We start from the raw sequence: 14363 nt of genomic DNA, 5'->3' as shown, positions 1-14363 counted from the left end.
TGCTAGGAGACATGACATACACCGGGGTAAGGAGGGGAGGCTAGACCGTCCAAATCCACAGCCTCTTTTTTTCCGGTCTTCCCGGTCTACCAAGGACCCAGCCCACCGAGACCGGGGAGTCTGGGTCCTCCGGAGGACCCGTCCTGCCGTTTTGGACACAGCCCAAGCCTAAAAAAGCTCACTTCCTGTTGTCGGAGGGTGGGGCTTTGATGATGTCATATCACATGATACAGTCAGGCATGCAACATGGCTGACCCAAACCAAGTTTGGCGTATTTCAATCTTTCTATGTGAAAGTTACAGCTTTCTAAAATTGTAACGTGACGGATGGACGGACAGATAAAGAGCATTTATAAGTCCTCCGTCTCGGCGATGGGGGACARTTAAACACAGTGACCTCAAAAACTAGTGGGGTGACGAACAATTAGATCAATACTGAATATGCTGTAACTGTTTCAACTATATAATAAAACAAACTTTACCTTTTGCATGACTTCTTGTACTGCTGTAAATACTATTAGTAGAAATGATATTTTGCCATCCATTCTTTTTAGGTAAATGTATATCTACATGAAACAGACTGGAAATGACTCACTCTTGTAGGAAAACACCAAGGGCCTCATGTACAAAGACTTGCGTGGATTTCTTACTGAAACGTGGCGTCAAATCCAGAAAAAGGCGTAAGCACGAAAAAATCCTGATGTATCAAACTGTGCGTACGCCTGAATCCATGCACATTTGTTTTGTACATCACAACCAACGTTGAACTGAGCGCACGTGAGACACCTCCCCTGACACGCCTTCATTAACATATGTTAAACAGATGCAAATTACTTCCTGCATGTGTGAAGGACTCGTTTGTTTGATCCCTGCGAGATCAGAAATGATTTCTAGAGTCAGGAAAATAATGAATTTAATATAATATGAGTGAGAAAAAAAAACCTAAGTAAGAATATGAATAAAATATGTTTATCACGCAAAGAATGAGTGACTGCGTGTCGGTGTGTGTGTGTGTGTGTGTGAGTGTGCGCATGCTGCTTTGGTGCGCAACTGGCTCATCCATTGAGTCTGAAAATATTATCTTTGCGCACGAGTTTATTACCATAATTACTGTAAACACAGAGGAAMKTAGATGTTTGGTAGAACATAGATCTTTGTTTATTTCATAGCCGATATGAAGAAACGAGTCTCTGCGTCTCAGTGGTGAGTTCACATGACGYGACGTTGGAGAGTGTCCACAAACGCTGCACGCGCYGCAGCCTTTGTGCACAGTCTGTCTTTCAAGCTTTTGCTCTCCTACTTACAGTATTTTCACAAGTTGTAAAGTGTACTTCCACGTGTCATTTTGGAGAAATCTACAACAACGTAAACGCCAAGTATGAAACATCTCCACTGCCGGCGAGGGTGCGTACTCCAGAGCGCGACCATAACTCAGCCTTTAGAATCATATGGGTGAAGTTGTTCCATTGGGCATGATTCTGCTTTGGGTGGACTGGACTGGCACAGTCCCGATGGGTCTGCCAGCTCCCTCTGGAAAGCTCCTGTGGAACCCCAGTTTGATCACTATTGCTGATCGTGCACGCGTGGCGCATGGGTACTCGCAGTGTCGCGCTCCAGAGCGCAGCAGTGCCGAACCGAAAAAAGATTATTCCTGAAAACGGCTGATGAGCCACTCGTCATCGTGGACCACAAAATTCTGTTTATAAATAAATGTGTGCGTGTTACACTATTTATTATATCCTCCAGTAAGGCTGAATCCATTCCTGTTGAATGGATTTTTGGCACAACTTTCAGCGTCTTTTATCTATCTGCGTCCAAGTGTGTGTGTAATAATTGTTAACCACGTGTGTCTGTTGTGAACAAAAATCATTTTCACATCATGAACAGTTTCTCAGAATCACCTCTAAGTGTTGCCAATGGAACCAAAACCACAGAAACGTGCGTACGCCAGCCCTGGAGTTGGCGTGGGGCTGTGCACATTTCCACGTTCATTTCAGTTTTGATCCATCCAGAGTTTTGTGTGGAAAATGGCGTACGCAAGGTTTTTGTAGGTCCGCACCGTTGATACATGAGGCCCCAGAGGTTGGAGTTGATTCTCAGTCATTCAGTAATCCCATTAACAAATACAACAATTAAATTGAAGGACAAAACAACCAGATTTCTATTCTACAGCTAAAAAAAAGATAAGAAGCGAAACATCTTCAACTACAGAAGTTTGCACTTTTTTTTCTTTGCTTGAAAATCACCAGAGGATTGTGAAGAATCACAGAAATGCTCAACATTTCTTCTCTAATCTCCGCTGACTTTAAAAGGAAATAATGAAAAAAAAAAAAACCACAGCAGYGCAGTAGTTACAAAGACTATAAAAAGTATTAATCCCTTCGGATATTTAATGCTTTTATTGCCTTGATAAATCAATCATGGCCAATAGATATCTGCCTTTTTGACAAAACAAATGAAAAAAAAAAACTTAAATGACAAATTCACATTAGCATTTTACAGAGTAATACCAATTTAAAAACTGTAATGACAAATACGTAATTAAATATGTCACCCCCTTTAAAGTGACTGTCCTTATACAACTCAGAGAAAAAAGTTTTGAAAAGTGCAAGTCAGAGGATGGATACAAAAAAAWTTCCTAGGTACAAAATATTATGTCTTCTGGCTTATCATCAGTCTCGTTAATATCTGATTGATTCTTGGTTTTGTGCGCTTGTGGATCATGGCTGCTTCCTAGAAGCTGATTGGCTCTGGGGCATGCACCAGTCATGAACCCTGTATGGTTTTATATTCACCCTGTTTTCATTTGACTTCTATAACCACACCAAAAAGGAGAAAAAAKTCTGCTATATTTTCAGGTAAATATTTGGTAAAACAACTTAACAGTTAATAAGACATTTCTAAACAACACTAATAACTAACACAATGTACGACAGACAGGCATTATGAAGAGTTGTGAGTGCTGTGAAGTGCATCCTTCCCACATTGTCAGAAATAAATTTAGCTCTGGTTGAGCTCAGGAGGTTCCCTCCACACCCATTCCACTTTTTCCTCACTGTTTATAAAAGCACYGTCTGCTGTCTGAAGTGTAAAGTACATTATGTGTTGGCACGTCTTCCTGAACATTACACTGTTCTCTTACCACAATAATAGATTTGTAAAACATGTTTTTGTTGGTCATAAAAACTAAATGAGAGACTTAATGAGTGGCAAAAAAATTAAGGGTCTGGGAATTACAAAAGGTTTTCTACTTGGTAAAGGTCTTGTTACGTCTTCACCACTAAAACATGTGCTAAAACAACATCTACACTGCCTGGCCAAAAAAAAAGTCACCACCAGAACTAAAGGCCATACATATTTCGTTGGACTGTCTTTAGTTTTGATTATGGCAAGCATTCGCTATGGCATTGTTTGGAAAAGCTTCTGCAATGTCACAAGATTTATTTCCGTCCAGTGTTGCATTAAGTTTGCACTAAGATCTTGCATTGAAGATGGCAGAGTCTGACCGCTACACAAAACCTTCTCAGCACATCTCAAAGCTTCTCAATGAACTCTGTGGAGCCAATCCATGTGTGAAAGTGATGTCTCAWGCTCCCTGAACCACTCTTTCACAATTCAAGCCCGATGAATCCTGGCATTGTCATCTTGAAATATGCCCGTGCTATTACGGAAGAAACAATCCATTGATGGAATAACCTGGTCATTCAATATATCCATAATAACAATATTAATAAAAAATATAATAATTTTTTGGAACAGCAAATTTGTCTTTATGTGATGGAAAGGGGCTTCTACTGTAAATACGTTAGCAAAAACCTATAATGAAAAGTTCCCAGACTGCTTATAGATTTATCTCTTGACAAATACATTATTTTTATCACAACATTGGCAATTTTATCAACTTTAATTTCAGCCATATTTTATAGAAATCAGATAAGAAATGAGGGTGTTATGAATATTTTTGTGACAGATTGACGCGCATCCCGCATTGAAATTCTACCGTTTTGTTGACATGACTCAATGCATAGCAATGGCTCCTATGACGGCGCGTCGCTAGCTATAGCGGCTATAGGCGATGTCCAATCCAGTAACATAGATCAATGGCACAAACTGTTGCTGAACCTAAACCTGACCAACTGCAGCAACCCCACATCATAGCACCTAGTTAAATCCATGTGGTGACTTTTTTTGGCAGGGCAGTGTATCTACACCCTCAAAAGTGTAAACAAAGAGCCAGACGTGTGTGAGAAGAAGCAAACATTGATTAGTGTAGAAAGATTTGACTCACAGTAGTATGTCTACAAACTGAGTAGCAGCTTAAATCTATGACTTTGGTTGAATAAGTTCACTTTACAAGCTCAGTCTCCAGTGTCTTGACAGAACTCTGTATGAAAAATGATTACTTACAGAGTAGAAGAGGTCACAGACRTGTATGTTTTATCGTATGTATTTAGGCTGTTTCTGTGGTTAGCAGAGTCTTGAGCCATTTTTACTTGTACATTAGTAACTGCAAAGACGACTTTCTCTGGTGTACAGTAACATGTCTGTGGGGTGAACGGGCGCTTCTAAATAGATCTGAGGAGTGAGCACACACGGTTGTTTGTGCTGCTTTATCAGGTTTAGAAGACCATGACCTTTGGCAAACAAATCATGACCAGTTTATCTTTGATTCAAAGATGCAATAATACTTCCAGTGGGCATTCCTGATTTGTCACCAGGTAAAAATACAATGCTATCGGCCAACAACAGAGACAATTCAATTTCTCTTCTGGGCAGGTCTAGCTATGAAATTGCTCGCTTCTGATTGAATACTAATATTTCTACTATAACTCTGAAGCTGTGTATGGCTCTGCCTGCCCTCTGCTGAAACTCTCAGTTGCTTTGAGCCAAAATACCCACTGAATTTTATCATTTACCACTGTAGCAATAAAGGTGTAGTTTTAGCTGTGTTCTTGTTCAGACTTATGCAAAATATGCAAGGAATTTACAACGGACAATGACGAAAGCAATTAGCAAGAATGTGTGTAACAATTTTTCCAAGCAATGTAAAAAAAATCTGTTTGATTTAAGAAGATTTGACACAAACACTAAAAGTGAGTGAGTTCATCTTTGCATGACCTAATCTATAAAAATGATTAGGGGGTGCATGACAGTTATCGGCCTGATATCTGGGAATTATGACGTCATACTTATCGGTCCATTATCATAACAAACAGAACCGATAATATATGTACAAGTTTGCCAGCGCTGCTTTATTTTTATCCGTTTTGGTCAAGCCGCATCCCGTCCGACACGACCCGAGCAACGTTCAAGTTGCGTCAGAAAAAAACAACTTTCTCACTAGAACAATAATTAGAATACTCTGTGCTGAAAAACAACCAGTCATTTTAAGAATTATTTATATTATTTTACCAATTAACCATGTATCATACACACAAACTTTATAATTATAAAAATCGAAACATCTCCCAATTTTAGAACATGTAATGTCTGTTACCTCCTGAACGCAGCACAAAGTCTGTCTGCTAAAATGTTAACAACAACAAGCTAGCGTTCAAGATCGGGACTTAAATCATTTCTGATGCTTTTGACAAATCCAATAAAATTACCAGAGAGGACGCCAATCTCAAGCACTAACAATTGAAACGATGGAGCTTGACAAGCAGCCGTTCACCTTCACTAAAGACTGAAGCTTTTATCTCCTTTTTAGACACGGTTTACCATGCTGAATAGCCGCTGCCTCTGTGTGTCTTCCTGTAAGTATGATGCAGTCGTAATGCATTCACACTCTCAGAAGCACTGTTTCAGGTAGAAAAATATTTTAAATCATATATTAATAACAATAAAAACAAATGTACTTTGAATCTAACTAGTGTTAGTGCATTATCTGTTTTGAACTTGTGGAATGACTTTTTCTTTTTTGTTTAAATCTGAGATCAGTGTTAAAGGTCTTTTTTATAATTAATGTCCTTTATTTAAAAAGAGGGCCATTTGAGAAATTGTTTTGTTTGATATTCTTTAATAAATGTTTGTTTGCTAAGAGTTTATTTCAAATTGTATAATTTACAGTGTCATTTGGTTTTAGTGTTGTTTATCTTATGATCTTACCCATTTTGGACTAGTCTTATCTCGGCATGTTATCGGTTATCGGTATCGGTTCTTAAAACAAGTTATCGTGCATCCCTAAAAATTATCATGACTAAAAGAGCAAAAACTTTTGCAATATACCAGTTGCTGAATTATTATTTTTTTAATTATTGAGAAAGAAGAGAAATCAGTGCACGGACATTCTACCAGCTGAAAAAGAAAATGTTCCTTGACCTGAAGGGTAGGTGACACGGTGGTTAGGCTAATGCCATGAACCAGTAATCTATGCTGTGCTGTATTTCCATGGAAACATGTGTGCCATTAAATACAGTAGATAGCAGGGTGCGCCTTTCATGCTAAAACCCTCTGAGTCACACAGACGCAAAACACGAACGTCTGTCATCACAGAACCGGATTGCACAACATCATTAGCAGTTTGCCAGCCTGAGCTGGAGCTAAACTAGCCATCATCTTGACCCTAAAGCCACAGACCAGTCCACGGCTAAAAGGACACGAACGTAAAAACTCCACTTCTTCTACTCTTTTATTTGATTTTCTTAATTCACATTTCTTCCATTTCTCCCTGATCCTTAAATAGTTGTAATGGCTCTCTTTTCGARTGGCTCTCTTCTCTTTTTGATCCAATTTTCTGAAATCTCACACTTCCAGCCAGCTGGCATCAACACACAAACCTTTCCTCCATCAGGGCACAGTGTCAGGGGCAAGAGGGCAAGAGCACCCAAGACACAGAGAGGGAGGTGTGTGCACTTAMAGCAAGAATCAGTGAAGAAATAAGAAGAGAGACTAGGCAGGTAAAACATAGAGAAGACAGGTTAAGATAAAAGAACTTGCAAGCCACAAAAGAAAAGAAAAGAAACAAAAAGTAAAGAAAAACAACACAAGACCAAAAGTCATAAGTGAATAACAAAGGTTGACAGGTGGTGTTTCTTTAACTTGCTCTTCCTGTTCACCTCTACTCATTTCACCCTGTTGTTAAGCTGCTGTCATATATTCATTACCATTCATCAGGAATCAGCATGCATTCATGCGTCTTGTCTTCTCAAAAATCACATTTAGTACGACAACCATCTTCATTAAAAAGGCAAACATAAACACAACAAAAACAAAGATGACAAGAAAAAAAAGTTTTGCACATGAAGAAGGCACAAGTACCCCAAAAAGTCTTATTTTTTAAAAGCAATTTGAAGTCATTTACTTAATAACTCCTAATGCAAACATTTAGACATAACATTACTGACATACGTCCAGTTATGTGCTTTTAATAACTGGTTAGATTTAGCAGCGAGACCAGGGTATTTGGTCAAATTTAGAGTGCTTAGAAAGTGAGACTTTGTTTACAATGCAGCCAAAAATCTGCCAAAGCTACACAGTTCTCAAAAAAATTACAGCAGTTTGGCAGAAAGGTTTGATATGGGCTTTTTTTTTATTTATTTATTTATTTTGCATTTCACACAACATATTTTGCGGCAGACTGAAGGTCAGCTCAACCAATTCTCACTGTAAACAGCTGTCTGATACAAAAGGTGATGCTGTGTAAATGTATTTTTTTAAATACTGTTGCATTTGAGTAAATCTAAAACATATTTTTTGAGGTTTGAGATGTTAGATGGCAGAAATGCACTCTAAAACAAGTCCCTGTATAACTAACTGTTAGCTTGATTCCTCTATTAGAAATTCTCCCTGTTTTTCCAAACTGAGATTCTTCTGACTTCTCTCTAATGTACGTGAATTAGTGCAAACTTCACTTTGTGGGGGAAAAAAATCCAGGATATCTCTATAAAAGGTTATAAACAAGCAAGAAGATGAGTTTGACTTTTTTTCTGCATTTTGGATTGTTTTCCAGTCATTGCCCATCTTATGTTTAATACATGAAATTTATTGGATTGCACTATAAATTGTACAATCACAACAGAAAAACATTAAGTCAGTCAGTTTGTAACCAGGACTTCCTGTGGCCAGTTAACCTAAATAAAAAATGTGAACATACAAAGAAGAAAAAAATAAATATTTTCTGATTTAAAAAAAAAAGCGTTGCTAAAATAGCTCATCTGCCAATCTGCCAAAAACACTTAAAAATATAACCACACATCCTGATTTTTAATGAACCCATTGAAACTCCAGGACCACCTGCTCGTGATCATCATTACCAGATGGAGTTTCMTCCACTGTGTCTCCAAATGCCAGTTTGATCACATGATATCATACATGAGTCAGGTAATGCTCTTTGAGTCATATCCAACAGAACTGAGCAATTAAATCCAGGGATAACTACAATAAAATAAACAAGAACCGCAGTAGGAAGACAATCATTTTCAAACTGCGCAGAAAACCTCACCTTGGGCTCCATGGAGATGAAACTGTGGCGACCACGGCTGGACGAMGTTGATCTCTTGATTGTCCGACTGTGGTAGAAGTGATAGTGGTCTTTGAGGTCCCCAATCTGCAAAATATGAAAATAAATAATGAAGATAAAATAAGGATATTTAGCTCTCAGTATAACCATGTCACTGTGTGTTTGATGTTGTGCTGCAAAGTAAATGTACAGTAAGACTGATCATGAATTATGAATAAACATTATTTGAAGGGCTGGAGCAATTGCAGTTTTCTGGCCGATCACTGATCTTTAAAAAGCCTGACCTGATTCCGATTTTGGCCGATCCCCATTTATTTTATAACTGACACTGTCAGGTGTTAAGGTCACAAAACACCTTAAACGTTCCTACCTTATTTTATTGAAAAACATTGAACAAAACCCTTGAAACAATACAAACTTGTTTTAACTGGACAACAGCCCTCTCTCACAGCAGAGGCAAAGGAGAGAGTGGCTGATTTTCAGACCTTTGCGGAGGTGGATAAGATCATCCGATCACCCAAAATTAAGAAAATTAGGGTTGGTTTATCTGTGCACCCCTAATTATTTAAAAAGTTTGTTATAACTGATCATTTTCTATGCACAAATATTTCTTGTTTCTTGAAACCAGAAGACAAAATGTGGGAATAAAAAAAGTTAAGCTAAAAGAGATTAAGACTGGAAACCAGTCAAACATACAGAAACACAATCAAAGCCTTTCCATGACAGAGAAAATGAGGACAAACGATGACAGACAGACAGTAAGCTGCTGGACGGCGATTAGTTTTAATAATTGATTAAGACCATTCAATCCCTCAGATGATCAAACTGTCATGGCTGCCAGGAGTCCAGTGACGCATCGCTGATCCAACGCCACAGAACCCATTAGATCAGATTTCAACTACTTTTCAGACACAAATTCATCAACTTACACACCAATAACTAAAGTAACAAGTAAGCTTTGCTTTTTACAACCTTTATCACAGCAAAATGTCTTTATCTCCTACCTTTGATCCTTCATTATAGCACAAGGGCTGGAGTTGTTATCGTAGTTATGAGCACAAGCCATCACAGACATATGCAGGCACTTTTACAGTCTACAGATGTTATCCAAATCCAACATGAATTACAACTTCTGCAGGAAAACTGGCTAAATGGAAACTTGTGGGAGTTAATATGGGACTGAAACACTCGTACATCGTTTGTTTAGGATGTTTTGTTTCTCTGGTCTCGTCTGTTTATATCAAACAACAATTTGAAAAAAAACACACTCTGCAGGGCTCTATAAAGTAAAGTGTTAAAAGAAGTGTGCATAATTTATACAATGTATTTTTAACTTATTATAAAACCCTGCAATGTCTGCACCTATGTGACGTTAACTTGATTAAGATAGCAAAGATAGGTCTAGGGCAGGGCTATTCAACTGGTGGCCTGTGGGCCACATCCGGCCCATGAGTGACCAAAGTTCGGCCCGCCAATCGGTTCATTCATCTCTTAAGCTCAAACCCCCGGTTTTCTACTTTAATTACTTTAGGTTCTTTTAGTTTAACATAGACATGATTGGTATCTACAGAAACGGCAGAATCTTGGCTACAAGCTGGTAAAAAACAATTTCTATGAACACTCAAGACAGTTAAAATTACAAACAGTTGAAAATTAAACTACCGAAGTGAAAATAAAATTGGTTTAAAAAGTTGGCAAGTCAGAGATGTCAAAATAATGTGTGTGTTAAATATGAGGCATAATGTGTTATTTTTGTTTTTGTTGTTTAACTATCACTACTTTTACATGGGGTTCTGTATTTTGTATTATGATTAAATACAGTAAAATAAACTACTTCAAAGGTGACAGATCTTTGTAATACTTGGTTTATTTACATAATGACTTTAATTGCTGGATGTTCGGCCCCTCAGCTGTTGGCCTGCAGTAACTGTGGCCCCCGGAGCAATTTAGTTGAATAGCCCTGATCTAGGGTGTAAAAACACAAAAAACAGAGAACATAAGATTTTTAGAAATCATAACATTCCCAAAATATATAAAAAATAACATTTAAGGAACTAAAGCGTCTGAGAACACAACAAGACAATATATTAACAAAAGGGAATTTAGGAAATGATCAATTTGCTAACAATTTTTCATGCTTGCGTTTATATTCTCTGGTTTCTAAAATGCTTTTTGTATGTTTGTCTAGTTTTGCAAGTTGTTGCAATGTTTGGAGCTTCGGTTTACATTTTATGAAATGTTGCATTTTTGATTTTATACAGCTGTTTTTCTAGGTAGTTGTTTTATAATTTTCTGCACTTTTGTATATTCTTGCATTTTTTGTAGCTTTTTCTCTTAAATTTGATTGTGTCTTTACCCAAACCTTGTACATTTAGCTCGAAAAATAATACGAAGTTTCACATCAACCCAAACTGTACAAATAATCTCTCAAACTGTTATTGATCCAAGTGTTTACCATTCACGACTGGCTCCAGATTACGACCAGTAGCTCTCAATGAGTCCCACATCCTCTCCCATCCCTTCAAAAACACCAATTTGGACAGATACCAACGTCTGGGGCCTTGTCAGCTGATTTAGACTCAATGTGGGCCAGTGTCTTAGTCTGGGAAGGGGGCTCCATGGTTAAGAGGATTACCCAGAATTCCCCAACGAGGTGCTCTAGTACTCCATGCCAACTTATTTCATCCGTCCATCGTCCCTTCTTTCACTCCTTCATTCTAGCATCTCCCAGTGTGTGCTCATCTTTGTCCGATTTTTCCTTTTCCCAACCCCGTCAAGACGACTATGTTGTCCCTGTTCTGCATCATTTTCCTCCCTCTCCCTTTTCTCTCACTTTAATTTCTTACACKCTTAAAAATATATACATATATATATTCTCGTCTCATGTTCAAAATAAACAAAAATAACTTTAAAACCCTTGAAAAAATGAATTTGTCTATAAACACAAGTGCKGCGCTGATTAGCAGGGTGGGGAGTTGATGACAGAGTTCACATTAACCAGAGTGTGCTGTTAACACTCCCATGGGAGTGACCCCTCAAACCAGGAAGTGAAGCAAAACTCTTGTCTATGTATGAGGTGTCAAAGTCCAATGAACGCTACATATTGAAATGGAAATTAGGGCGAACGTGGGGGTTGGGGGCGACACTCTACGAGGGAATTCCTATGGGTGGGTGGAGGGGGGGGTGTATTTAAGGGGCGAGGGGGATCCGCACATTAGCTGCTGTCAAAGGGAAGGGATAAACGAGGCCATTAAGGCCTGCTCTCTGGGGGAGTTTGGTGGGTGGGCAGGCTGGGTAAGGTGGAAGTGGAGGGGTGAGGGGGTTCAATAGCTGTTGACTAGGCTACCCCACAACAACCTGTCAGAATGCCCCCTCCCTCTCCATGTTCGGAGCTGTCTGCACACTGAACGCTGGCAAGTGCAGGCATGAACCATGTATGTTAGTTGTACTTTGAGTACGTGTGTGTAGTTTCATGCGGCTCCTTTCTTTTGATTGCACATCACGGTCCTGTGCACTCGGTCAAAACATATTTCCACGAAAACCTGGTAAGCTCTCCTCTCGTCCACGTGCTTGAAAGTCATTTTCAAGTAGGATAATAAGCAAAAGGCCCTAGCTTTTTAGCCTGAGGTGACAAATCCCATGAGTGCTGTAGGGCCCGAGGCTGTAGGATCATAACTGTAAACAAGCCACCATATAAAGTTACTTTCACAGGAATGTGAGTCATTTATTTCACAATCTTTCTTGAGAATGTTCTGTCAAAACTGGGAAACTTGTCAAATCATGTGAGCATGATGTTACAGATGCACACCACTAAAGAAGAAAAGGGGAGACTCTGATTGAAATCCTTCAGCTGAAGCTGTAGATGTGTCAGAGAGGGGAACCTGTTTCAGGTCGTCTTCAGAAGTCCCTGATCTGACACCAAACCCAGGGGACAGCTGTGAGGCTGATGGTGAGTTCACGGTGTCCCAAAGCTGTCTCTGTGGAAACCCAGAGGAGAGAAGCACCTGTTGTGCCATCCTGCTCCCAGCCACGTCTTTGTTTCCCTGCAGGGTCACAGAGAGCCACGGAGCAGAGGGTCCGCGAGCTCAGGTCGGGTCTAAAGTCCGGACCGGTGAAGGACAAATRAACACAAACGAGCAGTAACTTTTTTGTCAACAACAGTGACTTACCTGTCCCATGTTCCTATAGCCATATTTCTGCGCTATCTGCTCGGCCACCTCGGGTCCCCCGGCTATCCTGACCGCCCAGTGGTTGGTGTAAATCCGAGCTTTGCACGGCGGGGACGCGAAGCCGAGACTGAGCACCAGGACGCAAAGAAAGCTCCTTCTCCAGGCGGCGTTGTGGACCATCTTCTCCTACTTTTAACCCGACTCTTCTTCTTTTTCTCCTCCTCCGCCTCCTCAGCCGACYAGGCAAACAACCAAACTTCTCTTCTCGCCAAGAAAGACGCTCATAGAAGCACAATTATCCGGGCAAAGAGCAAGGGGAAAAAAATTAAAAATAAAATAACACTGAGAGGGAGAAAGAGAGGGAGAGCTGCGAGGAGGAAAAATACACCTTATCTTCAAACCTCTGCTTTCCACATGGGAGAGTTGGAAGTTCGTGTACCCTCTCTCTCTCTCCCTCTTTTTTTTTCCACGGAGGACGAGGAGGAAGTGTGTGCGTGCGCCCGTGCGTGCTCACGCGCAGGTTTTTGGTGTTGTGCGCGCGCGCGCGCGGAGCTCCTCAAAGCTGGTTTCTCTTCTCCCACCAACAACTCGGATGTTGGCCCGTTCAGCTCATCATGCTTTTTATGTGGCGAAATGGCTACAGCGCCTCCCCACAAATAACTAGCTGACACTCGGGAGAGTAGAAACAACTAAAGCCGCGGGGTTTCCCTCACGAGCTCCGCTGGGTCTTAAAAACACCCCGTTTGGATCCGTCTCGTGCGCTCGTCGCCCGGTGTTGTGCCGAGGAGGAGGGGGRAAAAAAAAAACAAGAGGTGCGTTTTTTTTTAAACACAACACAGATGACTGACACACGCAAATCAAACAGGGGTCAAACTTATTTATACTGGTCAACTTTCAAGTTCCCCCCAAAAAATTAAAGTTAGGTTAAGTTTTATTCCTGGTTGGTGCAATATGTTGTTGTTGTTTGTTTTTTTTTTTTCTTAATTTTGTCATAAAAGTCAAGTTTGCTCAAATTCTCAGGCCCCCTAAGTACCCAGGTTTTTCCTTTTTCAATTCCCCCACCTATTTAAGGAATAGAACCTCAAAAATATAAAAAAAAAACATTGATTTTTTTTAACAATTAAGAGTTAAAAACATTAATTTATATTTTATTTAAAATAAAAAATATAAATAAAATTAAAATGTAGCTCCTCTGAATAAGGACAACCAGACCAGTCTACAACCAGTGTTCTCAAAAAAAGATGGAGATTCTCAGGAGGTTGTGTTCATAGATATATTTTTAATCAAAAATTAATTAAATAATTTAAATAATTATATAATAAATATAAAATTAGGCAGTACAGTGGCACAGTTGGTAGAGCAACATAAAGCCTGTAAGGAAGAAGATTGCTGGATCAACTTCCTGGGTTGTGTCTACATATTCTCCCTGTGCATGAGTGGGTTTTCTCCAGGTACTTTAGTTTTCTCTCCAAAATCATATTTATTAAAACTAATATGACATTAAAAAAAGAAAAGAACTTAATAGTTTGGGATAACACTACAGTAGAAATAGTTTGTAACTGTGCTTGTTTTAGGCTTTATTTCCAGTTTTGCATTTTTATAATTGTGGTTTTTCTTCACAAAAGTTAACATCAACAAACAAATAAAACTTTTATCATACATAGAAGAGGTGATGGCTTTAAATTTTAAAAGGTTTGTTCCTTGTAAATGGTTTTAAATATATAAATGTATATA

At 39.2% G+C, this 14363-nt stretch overlaps 1 protein-coding gene across 1 annotated transcript in view; it reads right to left on the bottom strand.

Moving 5' to 3' along the window:
* pcsk5b (proprotein convertase subtilisin/kexin type 5b) overlaps nucleotides 1–13364 on the bottom strand; it is a gene marked incomplete in the record, with an annotated part of 79677 nt that extends 66313 nt beyond the window's left edge. The window contains 2 exon segments of the mRNA XM_014017337.1: nucleotides 8443–8547; nucleotides 12630–13364. Of these exon segments, the coding sequence (XP_013872791.1) occupies nucleotides 8443–8547; nucleotides 12630–12809 (285 nt within the window).
* Nucleotides 13365–14363: the final 999 nt, after the last annotated feature.

Source organism: Austrofundulus limnaeus, unplaced genomic scaffold (assembly GCF_001266775.1).
Source record: "Austrofundulus limnaeus strain Quisiro unplaced genomic scaffold, Austrofundulus_limnaeus-1.0 Scaffold166, whole genome shotgun sequence".
In the NCBI taxonomy this organism is placed as follows: domain Eukaryota; kingdom Metazoa; phylum Chordata; class Actinopteri; order Cyprinodontiformes; family Rivulidae; genus Austrofundulus; species Austrofundulus limnaeus.
Note: the sequence above shows the minus strand (reverse complement) of the source record. Positions and strands in the feature narration are given on the sequence as shown.